The sequence below is a fragment of the Lissotriton vulgaris genome, chromosome 5 (genome assembly GCF_964263255.1).
Source record: "Lissotriton vulgaris chromosome 5, aLisVul1.2, whole genome shotgun sequence".
NCBI lineage: Eukaryota > Metazoa > Chordata > Amphibia > Caudata > Salamandridae > Lissotriton > Lissotriton vulgaris.
The window spans coordinates 2,021,261,149-2,021,283,678 of NC_141693.1; the positions used below are offsets into that span (position 1 = coordinate 2,021,261,149).

The 22,530-nt window shown below is 50.3% G+C and overlaps 1 protein-coding gene across 6 annotated transcripts in view; it reads left to right on the forward strand.

The window, feature by feature from the left end:
- The window catches only part of SH3GLB2 (SH3 domain containing GRB2 like, endophilin B2), a 260,034-nt gene that overhangs the window by 168,237 nt on the left and 69,267 nt on the right, over positions 1-22,530 (forward strand). For all 6 annotated transcript variants that reach the window (XM_086924853.1, XM_086924854.1, XM_086924855.1 and 3 more), the window contains exon 5: positions 20,634-20,726. In XM_086924853.1, the coding sequence (XP_086780979.1) occupies positions 20,634-20,726 (93 nt within the window). The remainder of the gene's footprint in view (positions 1-20,633; positions 20,727-22,530) is intronic.

Genomic DNA, 22,530 nt, shown 5'->3' on the forward strand with positions numbered 1-22,530 from the left:
CCCAACTCGCCAGGGCCAGAAAAACGTGAAAGTGCACCATGTAAAGACGTTGGCAAGGCACACTTAGGAACTGAATATCGGACCCATTCATGGTGGATCTGAAAAAGGACATGTTAACGTTGGACGCAAATGTACTTGCGTCTTCATAGCTGGTTGTGGAGGGAACTTACATGTACTAGAAGCATGTACATGGAGCCGTTGGGGTCTACGATAGGGGACACAATTGACCAAAAAATTCATATTACCTCAGAGCATAGACCTGGCACTGATCATGGCAATGCAGATGGGCTCTCCAGGTATTTCCACTTAGAGCAAGAAGACTCACCTGGTCAAGGTTAGTTTATTGTCCCAAAGTTTGGGCTGGGGGTCATGTAGGAGAGTAGGGTCTGCAATCCTATGATCACCCCAGATTTTTGCTTTTTGCTTCACTGGTTTACGACTTCTCTGGCTGAGGGCCTGCTAATCAGACCCACAGCCTTGCTGTTCTCTCACTAAATTGACACGTGTACCTTAGGTGCATTTACCAATTGGTACTGGGCCACCTTATCAGACCCTGTAACTCAGGGCATAGGTGTACCCAGGGCCTACCAGGGGCTGCAGCATGTATTATGCCACCCCTGGCTGGCCATCTAAATCTGACACAACTGGCTGCACGACAGCTGGGGCAAGGTGGTGTACTCACCCTTTGCTTTAGATATAGTATACCTATATCTAACCCTAAAATGGACGCCCGTATTCCTATCAGTCACTCCTATGGCAGGCCTTGACAATCCTGAAGGCAGAGTGCTTGGAATCGTGTGATATGGTGCTCTGGCATGAGCTGAGCCCGTTTGCAGCTTGCGGAACCAAGTCCTAATAGCTGTTCCATGATAACGCGTACCATATACTCTTGAGTGCATTATAATCCTCGCGGTTATATGCTAACTCTGGTATCGCTTTATCAAAACATGTAGAGTAAGGTGTCATACGAATTGGAATACTAATCCCTCGCCAATTCTGGCGACGGGGTTAGCATTCCACCCTTCTAGAGGGACACAACATGTATGTAACTGTGAACCCCGGTTAAAGTTAACTCAAGCCTCAGCATCACAAAATGGATGCTGCCACCACAGACACAAGTCTGACCTCCTGCTGCTGGGAGTCCTTCCAGCGAGGGAGGCTTGGACAAAGGGTTTCCTGTCGGGGGCGGTGCTAGCACCATCCCAGACAGGGTTTTGTGTATCCTGGGTAGGCAGGGCTTTAGAGGAAGGTGACTGCAAGTGGCACCCCGGTGCTCACTATGCATAGGCCGGCTAGAACCAGTTCCAGGGGCACACCAGCCCCTGACCTGGGGAAAGTCCGGCATGGGAGAAGGGTGTAACCACCCCCCTTCCTGGTCCCACCCATGGGCAGGACCTAGTCGCGTGCCAGCCCCTTTTCCTAGTATAAAGATAGGAGCGGGCCCCTTCCAAATTAGATCATCTTTGAATCCTGAAACTACTTTCTACGAAAGGAACTCAAGACTTCTTCCTAAGATTTCTCCCTTGTGACTAAGGAGTAGTCACCCTGCACCCGCAGGCACCATCTAAGAACACTGCGGTTTGCTGCACGTCCTTCCTCCGGAATCCGACCGACCAGCACGACGGGACCCGGCTTCCCTGGCACCTCTGACCTCTACCTACATCATCAGCCCAGCTGAGATCCGTGGGTGTGACGAGACCTCGAGGGACCGGCCATCTTCAGAACTGCACAACGCTTATCCAGCACGACCGCCGAGGGATCCTCGAGTGAGTGCTTTGGGGTTCGAGAAGCCCTAGCCCTGAGCAGCTCCAGCACCGAAGTCCAGCCCCCCAGCATCCACCAGATCTGCGTGGGGCCCTTCTGCTCTTTGCTGCTCACTGCGTTGTCCGGCTACTTGCCTGCTGGCTTGTGGCCCTCTTGACGACGCACCACGACGACAACACCGCTGGTCTGGTTGCTCAAGACTGGCCCTTGCTCCCCTCCAACAGAGGAGCACCGCGGACCCTCCTGGTCCACTCCAGACGCCATCTTGAGTCCACCGCGTGGGCTTGCATTTGCCAAGACTTGTTGCCCCAATCCTGGGTCCAGCGACGTCGACAGCAGATACCATCGTGGGACAGCTCGCACCTCCATCCTGGTCGCGGACAACGCCTCCTGGTCGGTGAGACTGCAGAGCCCAGCGTCGCCCACTCACCTGGTCGAGGTGACTCCATCCGGTGCCATCCTGGTGCCCATCTGATCACTGGCTAGTGGTTCAGGACTTGGTCCCCTCTGCTTACAGGTATCCTCCATCTTCGATCCAGGCTTGGATCCATCCGAATCTCTTCACTGGTCGCCTGCCAGCAACTTCTTCTTTCAGGCTCCATAGACTGCAACAAGGATTCCCGACGTCTTTCCAGACCTATGCAGCTGCAGCCCCTGGGCTAGGTAACCTCAGCATTTCGGTGCTCCAGCATAGCCTCACTATCCAAGGGTCCAGATCCTTTTTCGTTTCAGCTCTACCTAGTCGGATTCGTCCGATAACACTAACTTTGTAATCTCTAGCAACCATAGACTTTGTCCCGCATCCCGCGTGAGAGTGCACACTCTGCACCCGATCTCCCTAGGCCTCCTGCTAGTAATCTGAAGGTTCAGTAGTCAAGTCCTAGCGATCCTAAAGTCTATTAGAGTAGTACTTACCTGCTAGTAATTTCGCATTCCACTTTTAGAGTATATGGTTTTTCGTGCCCCTCGGGCATTTGTGTAAATTGTGCGACTTTGCGTATTTTCTTAAGAGCTTTGTATTGTGCTTAGCACCCTGTCCTCATAAAGAGTCCAGGGTTGTTGTGTTCTAAATAAATATACTTTTATTTTCATAACAACTTGTGTGGTGTCCTTTCACTTGGTGTTCAAGGGGTATATGTGATGGTATAACAGCTGGCTTAACACGCCCTCTAGAGTTTAGCCTAAAGACTGCTCTTGTCCATGCTACTAGGATAGCTGGTCTACGGTTGACTTACAACCAATCATCAATAAAGGTTGTTTGGACTGATACAAAGTGCTCACTAGAATAGTGAACATTATATATCAGGCCAACTTCTCACACCCACACCCCAGGGTCCGTCCTCACTCAGTGCGCCAGCGGCTCCAATGCCAGGACAAAGAGGGTCGGGGACAGGGGGCAGCCCTGTCTCGTGCCGCGCCCCAATCGGAACTCCCGTGACATAGCCCCATTAACTCGGACCCGCGCCAGCGGCCCCGTGTACAGCAGTTTCACCCAGGAAAAAAAGTTGACCCCGAAGCCCAATTTCTCCAATACGGCATAGATGTAGCGACATTCGATACTATCAAAGGCCATATGGGCATCAAGGGAGAGCAATGACGCTGTGTGAGCCTTCATGTGGGGAATCGAACAGACTCACGGACAACGGGGTCTTGGGGGGTAACAATGGTTTTATTACTTTATACAATCGCCTCTTCTGAACAGGTACTCGGTAGTAGGGGAGGGGGTTTTCAGTGTCCTCCGTCAGGTGCTTAGCCGCTCCAATCCGCCGTGGTTCCCGATGTCTTCTGGGAGTCGTAGGCCGCTCTTCCGCCGTCTCGACTCGCGCCCGGAACACAGCAGCAGAAATAAAGAAACCAATATTAGCCTGGGGCTTTGTAGGCGGATTAGGGTAAGGGAGTGAGGAGACACGGGTGTACTCTATACGTTCACAGGACAAGTGCCAATGTAGTGAAGGAGGGGGAAAGTGCACAGAATGTCGAGTGATTCGTTTATGGTGGTTTGCCCCACCTACGTCCCGCCCAACCCGCGAACCGTGACCGTACCAGCTCTAGCCACACTTCGTGGGAAGTGTGGCTGGGCGGTGCTCCTTCCCGTTGGCCTCCTGGCTTGGTGCTGCAGTCTTGGCTCCTTCTCCGTTCTCCTCCGCTGGTAAGGGCTCCACTGTCTTCTCCTTCAGCCTCCGCCGTCCTCCGCTGCTCCTCTCTCGCCTCCTCCGCGCTCCGCTGTTCTTCGCTCGCCTCCTCCGTCCTCCGCTGTTCCTTGCTCGCCTCCTCCGTCCTCCGCCGTTCCTCGCTCGCCTCCTCCGTCCTCCGCTGTTCCTCGCTCGCCTCCTCCGTACTCCACTCTGCTTCGTCCTCTCGCCGCCACTCTCCTTCTCTACCTCCGGGTGAATAACACACCTGTGTGAGGTCTAGGCTGCGTTTTACCAGTGGTAGGTGGGCGGGTTCAGGGTCCAGCTCCGCCCAGTTAAAGAAACACTGGTCCCCGGTAGTCTGCGCGGGGTTGTACACGTTGTCCGTCGTCTTCCAAAAGTTGGTGTGCTGTTCGAAAAGAGGGGACATAGAAACAGGTAAGTCTGGAGGGCCCGAGTCCGGGTCCCCCTCGTTACACGCTGGTACCCCCCGGGGTGCGGCAGCCGTCTGCAGAACCCCAAACAGGCGGCGCAAATTGAGTCATGTGCTCCGGTGAGGCATAAAGCCCGACTGGTCCGGGTGGACCAGCGACTGGATCACCGCTCCCAGGCGTGTTGCAAGGATCTTCCCCAGGACCTTCGTCTCATAGTTAAGGAGAGAGATAGGCCTGTACGAGCTGCATTCACCCTGTGGTTTCCCTGCTTTATGGATCACCACAATCGTGGCCAACCGCAGGTCTCTCGGAAGTTGCCCCGCTTCCCGCGCCTCAATGAACATACTACGCATATGCGGCGCAGTGCGGCTAGCCACACAACCAAATGCTTCCGTTGGAAACCCGTTGGGTCCGGGGGCTTTCCCTGTCTGCAGGTCCCCCATGGCCTCCTCCACTTCCTTGACCGTAATGTCTGCCTCCAGCACATCCCTATCTGCCGACTCCAATACCGGGAGTTGCAGGGGGGCCAGGAAATCCCGACACTCCTGGTCGTCTCTAGACATGTGCGACCGGTAAACCTCCTCATAATATCGTGCCTAGTCCTCTGCAATGGCTCTGCTCGTGGTACTCACTGACCCGTCCGGGTGCTCTAATCTCAATACCCAACTACGGTCCCGATCTCTCTTCTCCAACCAGGCGATCATCTTGTTCGCCTTATCACCAAGGTCATATACCCTCCGCTGGGTGGCCAGTGCATTCGCCCGTGCCCGGTCCGTCAGGACATCTTATTTCTTTGCCTAAGAGGCGCGCTTTATGCAGTCTGACCCGGTCTTGCTCTGGGGTAAGCCCCGTCTCACTTTTCAGGGCATAAAGCTCTGACTCCAGTTGCTCCACCTGTGCATGCCTGTCCTTATGTCTCCGCCCTTCCTGGGCTTGTACTAAATCGCTGGCCACCGTCTTGTACGGCTCCCACACTATCCACGGGGAATCCACCGAGCCTACGTTTTCATCAAAGTATTGACCCACTCTCTCCCTGACGCTCCTGAAAGTCCTTATCCTTAAAAAGAAAAGAGTCAAGCCGAGGGGGGATGCTCCAATCTCGGGTGGGACCTAACCACTGGACCCCCACCAGAAATTCCTCTAGCCTTAAGGTGCCCGTCTCAAAACAGTCATGCATTCTGTACGTGTGAGAATGTAATCCATCCTAGAGGAGGACACAGGGGCTGCTGAAAGATGTGTGTACTGTCTCAGGTGTGGGTTATGTGCCCTCCATAAATCGGTTAAGCCCATGGCTTGTGTAAAATCCCTTAGGTGGTGTACCCCTCCCCCACTCAGTGAAGACTACGATCTATCCAAATCTCTAGCCATCACGTTATTCATGTCTCCACCCAGCACATGTCCCTGGAGGCAATTCCAGGAGCAACTTCCCTACATCCGGGAGGGTGGACGCGTGTAGTTTTGGAGGTATGTACAACGAGCAGAAAGTCAAAGGACGACCCTCCCACTGCGCAGATAGCGCCGCATAGCGACCCAGGGGATCAGATCAGCTTCGCCCCAAAACCAATGGCAGTGAATTTTTTATGAGTATACCCAGAGTGTGCACACAGGGTGTAACCAAATCTGTCCAGGGCCCTACAGTGATTTCCTAGCAAATGTGTCTCCTTTAGGAGGACGACATCTGGAGCATGCCTACAAAGGTATTGCAATACGACCGTTCGCTTGATTTTTATTCTGCAGGCCGTAAACATTCCAGGATAAGATGTCTATGTGTTGCGTCTTAGGTGTGTGTGAACCTGCCATGTCCTCCGCCAAAGCTAATGGGGAAGAACCATCCCCCCCCCTCCACCTCCCTCCCATCCGCATCCCATGAGTGTGTCGATGGAGTCAAAACAATGGTGCAATATAAAAACCAAAAGGGGAAAAAAGGAACCAAACCCCCAGTTCCCCCCCCTCAATAGCCCCCCACCCTGCTACCCTGCCACGCCGGCTAACTGCGCCAGACATCCCCAATAATCAGAGCGCATGTAGCCCTTGAAACGATAAACTTAGGGGCGAGTGGTGCAGCCTAGTCCAACATCCGGGGCTCACCCCCCCCCTGACCCCTGTGCAATGCAATATGTAGTCCAACGAACGTCCTGTCTAAAACTAATGGCCTAAAGTGGAAAACCAACCCTTCTTCAACATAAGTAGTGACCCCCTGCCGAAGCGGGAACGATCAACAACTGCAGATGTACTTTTCCACTCGGTAGCCATCTCTACCATCTCTCAGCCTATTGATTAAAAGGTGTTTGTCAGGTTTGGATTCATGGTATTATTTATTAATTAAGACCAAAAACGGTGGTTATATCATCCAATAAACTCACCTCCAAGTCGACCCAGCCGGGCTCTCCTTTGAAGTGTGCAGAAGGCAGATTCAAGAGCGCAACATTAGGATTTATCACTCACCTTGTGTAGTGGCCAGTTGCAGTTTAGTGAGAGCTATTTGATGTCTGCCTGCTCCCCAGATAAGTGAGCGGAGTAACGAATCCAGGTCCCGAAAAAAGGACTTGGGAGGGATGACCGGTAAATTCGTGAAGTAGTACAATAGCCGGTGAACAATGATCATCTTGGCTATGGCTACTCGGCCTATCGGAGCTAACTGGAGGCTCTTCCAGAAATCCACCGAAGATCTGATGCTGGCTAACACTGCGCGATAACTGCCCTCCTAAATATCGCCGGTGGAGTGGTACAAGTGGACACCAAGATATCGAGGGGCGACCGGGAACAAACCCGCATTGGTCTGGATGGACTAGGGATCGTAAAATTTGTTCATATCTGTCTGCCAGGATTTCCCCCAGTATTTTGTAATCTGCAGCTAGAAGTGTGATGGGGCGGTAGGAGGAAAATTGCAATGGATCCCGGTGTGGCATGAGGAATGTTACTATGACAGACTCGCGAAGTGAGGTCGGCAACTCCCTTTTTTCCACTGCCGTCGCTAGCATTTCCACGAGACGTGGGACCAGTATCGTGGAAAAAGTGCTGTAGTATTCCACAGGCAACCCATCTAGTCCCGGTGCCTTGTTCCTTGCCAGCGCCCCAATCGCATGTGTGACATCCGTCGACGTAATTTTGGTGTCTAGTGTAGTTTTCTGTGTCAGAGATGTGCGTGATCGGTAGCGGGTCTAAAAAGCGGTGGATCGCCTCTTGTCCAAGCTGTCTTGGGGCTCGGTAAACCGCGGTATAATGTAACTGGAAGGCTTTTAAAATATCCATTGGGAGCGTGCTAAGTTACCCGAGGAATCTATTACCTCAGTGATGGGTTTTATGTCTGGGTCTTCTTTTGCAAGCCATGCCAGAAGTGTGCTTGTTTTATCCCTGCTTTTGTGCATCCGAGCGGCGTAGGCCCTGAAGTTATATTTGGGTAGGTCTGCCAAGGTCTGCTCGATTTGAGCGCAGCTTTCGACACTATCTCGCACAACAGACTGCTTGCCAGGCTGAGTGGGGATGGTGTCGGAGGGGCCGCATTGGACTGGATTAGATCTTATCTGAGCAACCGGACGTTTCAGATCTCGTCCTCACATGCCCAGTCGGACATTTTTCCGTCATCCCATGGTGTGCCTCAGGGCTCAATTTTAAGCCCACTATTTTTCAATCTTTACCTCCGCCCCCTCGCTGATTTAGCAGAGCGAGTAGGTCTTGAACTGATGACCTATGCGGATGACTCACAGATTATTTTTTCCCTCACCAACGCAGAATCTTCATCCCCTTCAGCTCTGAAACTTGGTCTTCAGGAGGTCTTCAGCTGGATGTCAACTAACCAGCTGAAGCTTAACGGGGAGAAGACAGAGATTCTTCTTCTGGGAAAAAATCGTGATCTGTGGCAGGAGAGGCACTGGCCGCCATCCCTGGGAGCTTTTCCCAGCCCATCTACCCAGGTTAGAAACTTAGGGGTGTGCATCGATGATTCTCTATCGATGAAACAACAGGCTAATAAAGTGGCTGGCATTTGTTTCACGATAATTAAATGGCTGCGGAAGATTATCTGGATGCTGCCTGTGGATACCCAGAAGACCGTAGTCAATGCGCTAATAACATCTAGGCTTGACTACGGTAACATTCTATATCTGGGCTCCAACTTAGCTGTAACCAGACGGTTGCAGCTTGTCCAGAACTCCGCAGCCAGGCTGTTGTGTAAGATCCCTAGGACAGCAAGGATCTCGAGCCACCTTAGAGACCTACACTGGTTGAAAGTTGAAAACCGGGTCCGGTTTAAGGCCTTGACCTACATGTTCAAGATTAGAGCGGGAACCGCACCACGGTATTTGCAGAAACTGGTTAAGCCTCATGTACCTGTACGCAATCTTCGCTCTTTAAATGGAGCAACTTTCACAGTACCCAGATTCAAACTGGCCCGAATGGGAGGTAAATCTTTTTCCCGCCTGGGACCAGTTCTTTGGAATTCCCTTCCTTTAGCCCTGCGGAAAGAGGAGAACTATGCCAGTTTTAAGAAACAAGTTAAAACCTGGCTGTTTAATAAATAACTGTTTAAATAAATAGCGGCCAATGTGTTGTCAACAGTTGCTTTCTGTGCTTTGCCCTTTTAGCCATGGCGCCGGGAAACCCTTCGTGGGTATCTGTGCGCATTATAAATGCAAAAATAAATAAATAAATAAATAAAAATAAAATGGCTGTGGAGTACTGTGTTCTGGCCTCCGCTACTTGAGCCACCGTTGTGGCACTGGCATCCATCTGTTTCATGAGAGTTGCTAGCTTCCGTTCGGTGGTTATGAGTGTTCGTTCTAGTGTGCCATTTGCCCCTACTAATGCATGCTCCTCGAGCCACTATCTTGAATGCGTCCCATTCCACCAGTCTGGATGAGGCGGTCCCTGTGTTGTGAGTGAATTAGTATTGTAGGCTGTGTTCGTGGTCGTATTTAAACACCTGGTCCGTCAAACAGTCCTGCGGAAGGCGCCAGGTGGGCACCGGAGGGTGTGGGGACGCCATTGTAGGTGGAGGGTATGTGCATCGTGATCAGAGATAACACGGCCCAGGTAATCCAAATGTTGTACCTTGGGAATAAGGGACGGGGAGCATAAGAACCTGTCCAGTCGGATCCGTAAGTCGTGGGGGATGGAATGGAATGAGTAAAGCCTTGTTAGGGGGTGATGGGCTCTCCACGCATCAGCTAAGGCCCAATGGCTAACCTAGTGTTGAATCCGCTCCGTCTGCTTTAGGGCTGGAGAGTGTGGTGGCGGTGGGTGAGATCTGTCCAGTGCGATATTGAGCGCACAGTTATAGTCTCCCCAAGGATCCATGGAAGAGATGTGAATTGGGCCAAAGTCCCTGTGAGTGACTCCCAGAACTTGTCCTGGTCAATATTCGGGGCATATATGCTACCTAAGAGAACTGACTGCCCATCTAACAGCCCCTCCAGGAGTACATATCTACCATCTTTATCCACCATCCTACGGTGCTCTTGAAAAGGGGTACCCGGGCGGACCCATATCAGCGCGCTCGCGCGTACAAAGAGTAGGACATGGCACATATGGTTCCAATCCATCTGGCCCGCAGCTTGCTGACTTATGGCTCTGTGAGGTGTGTTTCCTGTAGAAACGCTATGTGTGAACGTTGGCGTTTAATGTATGCATACGTGGTGTATCGCTTGTGTGGCGTGTGAAGACCCCGTATGTTTAAGGTTAGGAAGCTAATGTCTGTATCCTGCATTTGGGTGACTGGTGATCGTTGCCTCTGCCCAGCTGAGTGACGGAGGGGGGCTGCGGGCCTTGGAGTTTAAAGGTGTCCAGGTCGTGTGGTCGTCATACGTGGAGGAAAGTGTCGCCCGCCCAGGTGTGCTGCATGCCCTGGTGCATGTGCTCTCTATGGGGTAAAGGGTTAGAGTAAACCGGGTCAGAAAAACAAAGACCCAGGGCAGAAACAGTCCCAATACCATGGACCTATCGGCAGTGCTGATACGTCCAAACTAACTCTCATGGAACTAGAGAGTAATCAAATAGTACATGGGGGTGGCTGCTCGTGCGGCGGGGCTCCGTCAGGGCATTTGACGGATCAGTGTTCGTCGTCTGGATCGTGGTTCAGCATGTGGGGCATGCTGCATGCTCGAGGTGTGTTCCCATCGAGCGTGGAAGCTCATGTAGGCCGGGTTACATCAGATCTGGCTGAGCGTCCTCCTGCGCTATCATTATCGCAGGGTATCAGCAATTTGCGGGGTACTCTGGGGTAGTGTGACGAAGTCGGTCGTGGACTGAGTCTCATTACTATCTTCTCCTTCCGATGTGAAAAGGTGAGGGGCCCCTTCGAGGTCCTCCTTGGTCAGGGTGGTTCCTAGCTCCGTCACGGCCTGCAAGGCTCTGCGCCGTCCCTGCATAATTTGTTCCAGGTCTGGTGATTCAGCAGTGTGGAGCTCCGTGCTCTCTTTCCATCCCTGCCGCATCTGCGCTTGGGTTAGCTGCGAGTTGCGTCGCCTGTTGCGTGATGCTTGTTGTGTTCTCTCCCGCGGAGCCTCTGGCGCGGGGTCCAGTGTGCAGTGGTGGTCCGCCCATTCACATGCATATGCAGCACTTGAGAAGAAGTGGGTAGTGCCGGCGTGGATAATCTTCAGTCGGGCTGGGAACAATAACGAATAATGGACGTTGTTCGCCCGAAGCCGGCGTTTCACCTCCAAAAAGGACGATCTTTGCTTTTGCACCGCCCGTGCATAGTCAGGAAATATCATGACGTGCTTGTTTTCCACCTCTAGAGAGCCGGTGCGTCTGGCAGCCCGTAGTACCACATCGCGGTCTTGAAAATGCAGAAACTTTGCGAGCATCGGCCGGGGGGTGGGGTTCCGGGCGACGGTTTGGTGGCTGGGACCCGATGGGCTCGCTCGATTGAGAAGAAGGTTGTTCGGTCCTCAGTTGAGATGAATTATTTGACCCAGGCTTCCATGTACTCGACTGGGTGCGACCCCTTTACTCCCTCCGGAAGGCCTAAAACGCGGATGTTACAACGCCTCGAGCGGCCTTCTAAATCGTCCATGCGTTCCTCCACTGTGGTGAGGCGGCCCATGACGGTGCGGAGTGTTTTTTGCTATGCAGTCACGGTGGGTTGTAGGTTGGCCTGGGACTTTTCCCCATCCTTCAACTTCTCGGCGAGCTTCCTATGGTCATCTTGGAGGATATTCATATCCGTGGCAAGAGTACTGAGCCGTTCCTCCATAGAGACTCTGAAGAGTTCTATTGCCGCTAACACTTGGTCTAGTTTGTCCGATATGGACGGCTTTGAGTGGATCTTGGGCGGCCTGGTCAGTGTAGCAGTGTGCGGTTGGTTTTTTGGCGCCATTTCAAGGACCATAGTCTGTTGTGAGGCCCTGGGTTTCCCCATTGTAGCACTTTGGGTGAAGTCCGTCGCTCCCCGCGCTGCCGGTGAAGGGGGTGCGGGCAGTCCAGTGGCCTCCGCAGTCTGGTCTCCCCTCTTGTGGATTGCTTGATATATGGGGCGTAATGTGCCCTTAGGTCGCTCCCGCCCCGTGGGACTTACTAAGTCGCGTCGCCAGTGGCTCTCGTGGTAGGTGCCTGTTGCCGCACTTCTCCGAGGTTAGCCCTAGTTGCCAAGAACGTCCAGGGGGTCCCCGACTTCCCGGGGGGGGGGGCAACGGCATGGGTGGTTGGTGGGTAAACCCCTCCCCGGCCGCACGGTGGCGACTCCTGCCCTCTAGGGTGGTTGGTGGTGATCCGCAATGGTGGTGGGTACAGCAGTGATGTGGTGGAGGCCTTTCTGCTGTATTTAACCCTCCTTGACGGCCGCCATTTTAAGGTCCGGCATTGATGATCGAGCCTTTGCAGCGGGTACAGGCGACTGCAGGGTCAGGGGTGGCCCACGATGGAAGAGACAGGTTCAGGCTCCTCACCTTCTGTGGCAGTGTCAGGCGGGGGGGTTCTGCCGGGTGCTGGTGTGTCGGGTCCTGGGTGCCATGTTACAGCCAGGCAAATTTCGGCGTGAAGACTGCCCTGAGGACCGAGCTGAGGAGAATGCTGTGTTGCCCCCCCCCCCCCCGGCGGGGTCCACGCGCTGCAGCTCTCGATGTCAGGCCCCCAGTGCTTGCTCACGGCCGCCGCATCCAGAGTTTGAGGCCGTCGGAGCGAGGGCGCCTTCTGTGTCCCTTGGCTGCTCTTGTGCTCCCCCGCAATCCAGCGCCTCCACGCCAGGCTGTTGACAGTAAACGCGGGGGGTCTCCCGCCTCGTCCTTCCCGCAATCGGGACACTCGCCCAGGAATCCTGCAGCTGAAGCCCGCGTGTCTCCGCCGCCTCTAGGTCACGGCCGGATACGGGTGGGCGCCATCTGACGATCAGACCCCGCGGTGAGACTTAAACGACGTTCTCCGCCGTTGGTGCCGATGCTGCTTTAATCTGGACCCCTCCGCGTGCGGACCTGGTTCCGACCGCAATTGGGTTACTTTCCAACCCAAAGCGACGAGATGGTATTGTGCTCTGTTCTGCCCGGTTGCGGAGCCTCAGCATCCCTTATATATATTTTTTATTACAAATTTGAAAAACAGAATTCTGGCGTACAGATGAAGCTGTCTATAGGCTATATATATAGCAGTTAAATCTCTGTCTTGAATGAAGTGTAGTTCTTCAGGAAACTGGCACGCTGCAGGTGTAAATGGTGATGTTTTCAGCCATTCTCCCCGCTACTTTTTTGGATTGATGCCCACATGGTACCATCATATCCACACTTTAGCGCCCATCGTGTATGAGCACATCTAGAATCGAATAAGAATTATGGCCTATAAGATTCGACAGAGCCTTGAGAAAGCCCTGGGTAAATGAACCGCATATAAACAAGCATTTACAATGCAATAGGTCTCGCATTTGCGAGAGTTTAAGCTATTGGCATTGTAAATGACAATGCCTTTTATTTATGTTTTAAAAACCAACACGTAAATAAAAGGCATTACCATTTACAATACCAATAGCTCAAACTCTCACAACTGCGAGACCTATTGCATTGCAAATGCTTGTTCCAAATCCCCCTATCTAATTCCTGTTTCCCATAATCCCCTATGTAATAACTCTTTCCCTTAATGCCTGATCTAATTTATTCTTTTCCATAATCCCCTATGTCATTTCCGTCTCCCATAATCCCTTTTCTATTCTGTCCCATGGTCCATTATCTATTTACCTTTACTTATGAACTCCTATTAAGGACCCTTTACCATAATCCCCATCTAATTTCTGTTTCCCATAATCCTTTATGTAGTTACTCTTTCCAGTAATCTCCTTATCTGAAAAGCCTTTTCCATATTCCCCTATCTAATTGCAGCTTCCCTTAATCCCCTGTGTAATAACTCTTTACCTTAATCCCTGATCTAATTTATTATTTTCCATAATCCCCTAGAGGAAAGTGCGGGTAATGTCAATCAGCTTTCTTCTTCCTGCCACAGTCTACCCTCCTTTTACATTGTTCTTCTAGTACTGAAATAAAAGGAACCATGTCTGTTCTATTATACTGTCCTTCCCGTCTGGATATGTTATTAGTAATAATGTCATTGAATATAGTTTGTGTTTCGCTATTTACGATCCTCTGTGGCTGGTAAATGTTTGTATTAATTGAATATTTCTTGTACTTTCGTTTTTCTTGTGGTTATATCCATGTGCCTCTTCTCCATGGTCATTTTATAAGATAAATGCAGAATCTGAAAGAGACTATTAGTCATAGATTTCTTACCTTCGAATTACCCCGAGGCGTCAGACTGTATCTGTTGAATTTTTTCTCAGCAGTACCCCTGCGTGTCGGTAGGTGGCATCGGTCGACGTTTGGCGTTGTGATCGGCTGTGATGATTTCGCTGTATCTTCTTAGACTCCACCCCTGTGCGCTAACGTCAGTTCTTTCTTTTTCCGTGCCAGCCAGCGCAGATCCAGAGAGAGAGATACCCTTAGTCACTTTAACTAACCTTTTTTGACTTTTGTCGATCTCTTTTTGCAGTTGTTTCGACTCCTAGTGCACGACTGATGTCATGTTGTCGACCTGGCTTTAAGCCTGGTGATTCCTGTCACGAGCTGATGCCTGTCGCCGATTCGCACCTTGTGTGCCTTTTGTGCCTGGAGCGCGACCACAACCCGAAGTCGGCTCTGCCCTGTTCGAGGTCGCTGGACTGGTCGAGGAGCAACCACCACCACCACCACCATTCGTCCTCAAAGTCTTCGTTGTCGGGTAAGTCGAAGCACAAGAAGAAGGCGAAGAAACATTGTCACTCTTTGCCTCCTCCATGTCTGTTGGCTGTTGTGACGCGGGATACAGAGGGTCGTCATTACCTGGCTCCACCCACTGAGCCTGCTGGGACTGCTCCGCGATCCCCCCCCCCACTTCCGGGAGCCGGTGCGTCCACTGCCCAGCTTTGTGCATTTTACGAAGTCCTCCATTCCATCTTTGGGCAGCCCAACTCCACTGGCGCGCCTTCGGACCACGTGGCCCTAGGGCTTCGATGCCGGCAGCTCCGGCCTCTGCTCCTCTGGGCCGAAAGATCCAGGCCTGGAGCCGGATCCGTGCCGGTCGACCTCACGGTACCTTCCCCGGCGCGGTCTTTCAGACGACACCTCCGCCGCCGGTTGCGTCCTCGGCCGGCGTCGACCCAGGCCTCCTTCCCAACTTGGACATGGAGCCGGACCAGTGCGACCGGCGCCTGTACTGGTGCCGACCAGGACTTTTGTACCACTGTTCTACCCTGGCATCTGTATGCAAAAGGTATTCCAACTGTGAAAAAATTTTTCAAATCTAATTCATTTCCTGTTTTGCTTCAGGACTCTTTATGTTATCATTTGAATGGTGCATATTTTGGAATATTCTTTGTTACCTTCTTTTTTTCTTTTTGTTTTCAGAAGCTTCTCTTTTTGTTTTTTCGGTTGCTGATTCAAGAATCTTCAACGAGTAGTTTATTTTTAAGAATTTACCTGCATGGTCAGTTGCTTGCATATTACTTTATCTACCTAAACAGTTAGGTAACCAGTAGTATCCATGAAAGATGCACACTTTGTGTCAGTGACTTGGGATAAACGCTTTTGTATTTTAATGGATTGTTACGCTCTGTTGGTTTACTTCATGTGGTTTTATGCCGTTTGCTCAAGTCTCCCCTGATTGTTGCATTCTGGGACGGGATTTCAGTGGAGTTATTATTTGAGTGGACTGCACCCATGGGTGTAGCATATTCAGTGCTCCAATATACCCTTTTTACTCTTCCTCTCTTCCGTTTGCAGCTGATATGACATTGATGACCCTTACAAAAAAAGATCATGTCCCATTACAATTGTGTTAAAAGGTGTTACTCCTCAAAGGGACACATTACATATATTTATTTACATATGTACTCAGGTTGATACAGTGTACAAACTCATTGCCCCAGCAGATCTCAGAAGTAAATGCCCGTCCAGTCCCCTCGAATAACTCCCAGACCGTGTTTAGTGTCATAATTGTATTCCAAAGGCGTACTTTTTATCTGATATATCTGTTTTCAACAAATAGTAATAATCTGCTCCCAGTCCTTCCTCATGTGCAACATTCAGAGTCCATAATGCAACATGTTCACCTGTTTACACTTTCTATACCATCTGTTAAAAGAAAGAAAATGGAAAAAAACAACCCCAGAAATATATCAAAATAGTGGGTTTCTTCTACTTATTGTGGAGCAGTCTGGAAAAAGCCCTTGCCCATTCAAAGCCAGAGTGTAAAACGTCGGCTGAATAATGTTGTACATTCGTCTAAAACCAGAGGTCTAAAAAAAAAAATATTGTAATATGCTTGGTTTCCACTCCGCATTCATATTTAGATACCAAAAAACTGTGTAGAGCAGTTGGACACACTAGGACCATATTGCACGTTGAATGTCATCCAACCCATGGATTATCAGAGGATCACGAGCAGCTCCAGGACACGTGCTGCCTGTAGACCACCTTTTCTGCCTCATAACCCACCAAACTATCTTATCCGTTGAACTACTGATATCAGTCCACAGCACCCTATCACAAAACAAACGTGTTCTCTACATAACTGTCAATGACTGCACACAATGTACGTCTGTTGAGTGGCCTTCGAGATTGCCAGAGGAAAGAGGGATTTCTCCCAGTAGCCACGGCACTACCCTACACAGAAGAATATGCACGAAAAGGTGACAGGTGTTTTTCTTAGATGGTCGCAGCTCTTAGGAAAACCAACAAGCAGAAAACCTTCTATAGGAAAGTAGGATCTACTTTCATGGTTATCTCCACTTTTGCTTGCTGTCAGAATTCTTTTGACTAGTCTGACAGGGCTCCTTCTACTCAAGACCCCAGTCACTGGACTGTCTCCCTAAATTGATCAGGGTAAGTACTTTTGAACATCCACAATTTGCTGCTGGTGTACCTTTGTAAGTCTCGGGTACATGGTACTAAGGTACCCAGAGACTAGGTACACCACGGGTCTCCCATGAGCTGTATTACGTTTCGTGCCACCCATGGGAGTCCACTTAAACTGTGCCTAGAGGCCTGCCATTTCAGCCTGTGTGAGTTGGTGCTTGCACCTCTCATGACGGATATAAGATTCCTTATTCCTGAGGTCACTGCACTTAAAACCTACAAGTAACCCCTTTGGCAGGCTTGTCAGTCCTGAGGGCAGGGTGCTTGGTTATAAGTGTGAGAGTGCCCCTGCATGAGCAGGGCACCTCTACAGACTCCTGAATCAATTCTCCAGGCGTTGTAAGCCATTTTAATACATATAGTGGGCATCAGTCAATTCAAGATGTCTAACTATATAGTGGCTGCACTGAAACATGGTATCAAACATGTCAGAATCATACCTCAGCACCAGTTCCAGTTTTGGAAGTTTGATCCCATGTTCTGGGGGGCTCCCATGGGGGACCCCACTGTACTACCGGTGATAGCCTTTCAGCTGGTGCTGCTGCCGACCACAGACCCGATTCTGCCCTCCTGCAGCTGGGCTGAGCTTGAGTAGGGGAAGCTATAACAATAGATATCCTGTCTCAGGGAGGTGTGACCACTTCCCAGACAGGACTTGGTGTATTGGGCTATGGTGGGGGTGCTGCCAGCGCCACCAGACTGCTTTGAAGAGCACATTTGGTGCCATCTGTGCATACTCAGTTTGACCCAGTTCCGGGAGCGCTGGGCTCCCGTTCTGGCGCCAAACTTGACGAAGGACATTTGAGTATCTTCCCCTCTGTCCACCTCCTGCAATCTTTTCCCAATGGTACTTAAAGGCTTACCTGTGGGTGGTTTCTAAGATTTGTCATGGGACAAGACTCAAACCTGAAACCTCATCACTATTTGACCATCTGGTCACTTGGACTTCCCCTGGAACAGAGGCTGCACTAAGGAAGACCCTGCTGCTCCTGGTATCGCGGTTCTGCAAGTCTTCTTTTTCGTCTGTGTCTGTGCTTTTTTCAGGATCTTCACCAGACCTGAGGGCATCAAGGACACCCGAAGTAATCTCCCTTGGAGTGAAGGAGTCCATCCCCTGCATCTGCAGGCGACGCAACAAAGCTGACCGGTCTTCTGTTCCTGAAGTCCCACAGACTTCTCAAGGCTCAGCAACACAGGTGGTGGTTCTGCAACTTCCTCGAGGCCTGACCTGTCCTCTCTGCAATTTTGAGGCCATTATCCCTCGTAGAAATACTGGGACCAAACCCCTGTGCACTGCATCAATTTGCCGTTGCCAAGGCTTGTTGGCTCTGCACTCAAGAGATCTTCGGGCTACAACAAGCTCCAGCATCTCTCACTGCCAAGCACAGCGTCTTCACCACATCCTCTGCACCGTAGGCCTTGCTTCTTGGTGAGCTGCTTGAGGTCCTCTTGTGACTCCTCCTCTGCTTTCAGCCTGTGGGTCCTCCTGGGGTCTTCTCCTGCTTAAGAGGGCTTGCCTGCTTGCTCAGGGCCTGCTCTGACTCTCCTTCCTGTAGTGAGATCCATTGAACTTGCTGGTTCTATTGTTGCTCCTTTTTTGTTCTCCACTGCAGTTGCTTCTACCAAGGCTTGTTGGTGCTCCCGCAGGACACGGACCACCTAGTCACCGACATCCAACGTGGGACAGCTCGTACATGGCTCCGGGTCTTCGTCAGCGTTGCCTGGTCCTCACAGCTGCAGCCACAAGCTCACCGTCAACTCTGCTGAACAGTCTCACATTGGTGGGCATTGCTCTTCTGTGCCTCCTGTTCACTCCTGAGTGGCATAGACTCTGTCCCCGCTGCTTGCAGGTTCCTCACTTACAGGATCCCCACTTGGATTCCCCCATACTTCTTCACCTACTTCTCCAGGAGCACTTTTCTCCAAGTCTTCAATTGTAGCATATGGAGGTTTCCGATGTCTCTTCACCCCTATGCCCCTGGCTTCCCTGGTGTAGGTAACCTGGTCTCTGGGGCATCCACGGATGGAGTGGCTCTCCAAACTTCCGTCCTCCAAAGGAATTCTTCTGGGTCCTCTGGGAAGGAACCTTCTTCTGCCAAACTGCAACCGCGACTTCTCGATTGACTTCCATTGGTCATGCAGCTGTGTTCCCACTCTGCACACAGCTTCCGTGGGGTTTCTGGGTACTTACCTTGGGTGGCTCCTTGTGTTCCTGACTCTGGGGTCTTGTGGTCCAAAGGTGCACATTTTGTTGATCACAGTACCTGAATTTCAGATGCACTTCTGTTAACTTCGGCTTTGTAGGTCTCATTGCATTATTGCTAAATAGTGGAAATACCAAGCAAATACCCAGCAACATGGTTTGTTCTCATTCCACTCTCATGCCTGCCAGTTTAGCAATGAAAACAAAGAGTTTGCTGTTACACAGATATTTCAATAAAATATTTTGAACCAGAAATGTTTTGGTAAGAAAAACACAGATAGGCATCCCCATCCCTAAAATAAGAGGGGCATTGATCACCCACCAAACAGTCTCAAAGAGGTGGTTGCATCCCTTTATTGCCACTGTTTGTAAATGTAGCTGCAGCTTTTCTTCATCCGAGATAGAATGTGCACTTTCAATTACAAATATAGTGCCTTTGGGTCAGATGAGCCTGGATCTCCGAGATGTTGTCGTTTCAGCTCCAGGACTGGGTCCAGCCTTCATGGAACCATGTGCTAGTAGTTATAGAACTTAGCAAGACACCTACAAATAATTCAGACTACATTGTTTCCCTCAGGCTTGTAATTTGTACCCTCATAGTCACTCTTAGGAAGCAGCAAGGATTAAAACAATAGCATTATAGCTTGTGTAGTATGCGGTGTGTGCTACAGATGAGTAACGCATCACTGAGCAGGCTCCTTGTGTAGCGGAGAATGCCTTTCTCAAGTTGGTGCTCTCCGAGTGTGAGCGTTATCCCTCTGGTGCTCTTTTCTCCTGGTCATCGTGCTGAGGCTCCTGCACAAAGCTCCCACATGTTCATTCATTCATATCTGCTCAGACACTTTCATTTTCTTTCCTGCACTTTGTTGATCCTTCTCACCTTCTGCCTGGTTTCCAAACTGCTAGTCTTGACAATCCCACAATACGCCTCTTCCAGACACCAGTTGCATCTTCCTTACTTGTGTGCATGTGTTCTCTGGGCCTGACTGGCTGTACTAATGAAGAGTGTCGGCTTTATGGAGCGGACTGCACAATGTCTTTTTTCCTTACTCTTCCAGTAGAAACAGATCTAACCCGGTTCACTTGCACTTTCTGCCAGAGTTTGTTTGGCACTGCTCCACCTACCAACACGAGCTATCCAGAACTCCAAAACCTACATCTTGCAGGTTCTTCAAAGTTGTTTTTCTCTTAGCTGTGCATACCTGCAAGGCATTTGTCTGTCCTAAGTTACCAAGATATTCCTAAGGCCTGCTTGATGGAGAGATTGTTTTGAGGAGGGCAGTGAAAAAGCAGCAAGTGGCCATACTGAGTGTTTGAGGGAATAGCATGTAAACCCCTGTCTGAATGAGGGAATGAGGGCTTAATGCAGGGCTTCGTTGGCTGTTGCTATAGGGTGATTAGGAAACTGCTGCTGCTATGAAGATGAGGATCACTCCATCGACCTGTCTAGAGGCCAATAGGTAACAAACTCCAGTGGTATCGTCTTTTGATGTGGGTTTAACGGAGAGCATGTACAATGCTCATGATAGTGTTTAAATCTATTAGGAGAGGAAGCGGCTGGAATATAAGGAGCCATTGAATGAAGACTAGACTTTGAGGAGACGAGGAGAGGTAACAAGTTGATGTTAGAAGGAACCTCCTCGTTCACAAACTAAAAAAGGAGTCTTTCGTCAGTTTCAGAGCTTAGATGTCTTCACTTGGATTTTTTCATATCTGTTTCTTCTGCTTCTAGAAAGAGCGACGGATCCTGGAGAATAGGCGCCTGGACCTCGATGCCTGCAAAGCACGACTGAAGAAGGCCAAGATTGCAGAGGCGAAAGCTGCGGTAACTTCTTCCATCAGCCATTACCACTGCATGCCTTGCATCTAGCAAGTGGAAGTCTGGGCTCTGCGGGTGAAGGGAGCCGCTTGTGAGACAGGCAGTGATGTATCTGCAGGATTGGGGTAGACCAGAGAGAGAACACAATGGTTGTCTGGAGCTCATGGTGAAGGACATGTTCTTTACCTCCCCTCAATGCTATTCTGGCAGTGTGGACCTTATCAAAATTCCTTTTCTTCTACTCTATCTGATGCAGCAGCTGATCACTTTCTTCTTTCACTCGTGGTGCCCCACAGAGGGGACCCTTTAGTGCTCTAAATAATGCTCCACTTTCCTCCTCATGCATTGAGTCCACCTGCGTGGCAGGCTTTGTCCTTCCGTGTTAGAGCGCCTGGTGGGCGTGCCAAAGCTTGGGTCCCTGCCACTGACCTGAGGTAGCATCTTATACGGAGGTCTTGGAGGCGAAGAGCAGGGTGGGATGTTGGTTGTTTAACTACCTCCTTTTTCCTAAAGTGCCCATGATGGACTGGTTACCATATGAAAAATGGAGCCCCTCACAAATGGCTGAGAGTTCATGCCATCTCACGACCAATATTAGTAGCTCCCTCTTCAAAGAGCTCCCTAGTCCATGATGCTTACTGAATATTTCAGAGATAGGACGCCAGAACTGTTGATTTTCACTGTGTGTCACACTTTTCTGTAATCACATACAAGTGACCATATGGTATTGCATTTCTCTGCACAGAAAAGCACACTGCTGGTTCTTGTTTTCAGTTGCATTCCCTTTGATACGTTTATCGATACTAATGTGTCATTGTGTTTTTTTGGTTCTGTGCACAGTGCGAGGGGGATGTGAGTATAAAATAGTGTTGGTGCTGAGTTGCAGTGACTTCTCTCTTTTCCATCCTTATCTATCAAGAATCTTCTGCAGTCTGATGTACTAGTGATCTGCTGACCTAATATTCCTTTTGTCTTATGCCAATTCTGTGATGGGGTCTAGGGCGGGCACCTATCACTCAGGTGACCTGCTAAGGCCAAATGTACCATCGAATTTCCAGACACCTCATTGGGACCTTTGACCTAAGACTGTGATCTACGACCATGCAGGAGATTTGTAGGTTAAGGCTAAGCGTCCTGCTGGAATCGAGAGATCTTGATGCAATTCTTGTACGCTGATTGGGAGGAACACTTTTATCATGTTTCACCCCGGACCAAGCAGCATGTTTGTGATAGACGCCTGCTCTGGTTCAGGGACTGCGTGAAACGTGGCCATATCTAACGTTATGGCACATTACAGCAGATGTGAGCATCTCGCCAAGCTTCATGTATTCAGCCTGTTGGGAAGAATTTGAAGTAAAGATCATGCACTTTGGAAATGTTTGCACCTTGCTCGTGATAGACTTCTCTTTGGTTTGTGCACATTGCTTGTGAAGTCTATTGAGGTTTCATGCACCATGTTTGTGATCGATGTATCTATCTAACAATGCGCTTATGATAGAGACATTTATCCAAGGTTCATGCACCATGCTTGTGATAGAAGCGTCTATCTAAGATCCTGCATCCCGCTTGTGATAGAGGCTACTGTCTACGATCCTGCATTATGCTAGTGATATAGGCGTCTAACTAAGGTTGTGCATCAAGCTTGTGATAGAGGCCTCTATCTTAGATTCACGTTTGTGATAGAGGCCTCGATCTAAGGTTCACGCTTGTGATAGAGGCCTCGATCTAAGTTTCACGCTTGTGATAGAGGCGTCGATCTAAGGTTCACGCTTGTGATAGAGGCCTCTATCTAAGATTCACGCTTGTGAGA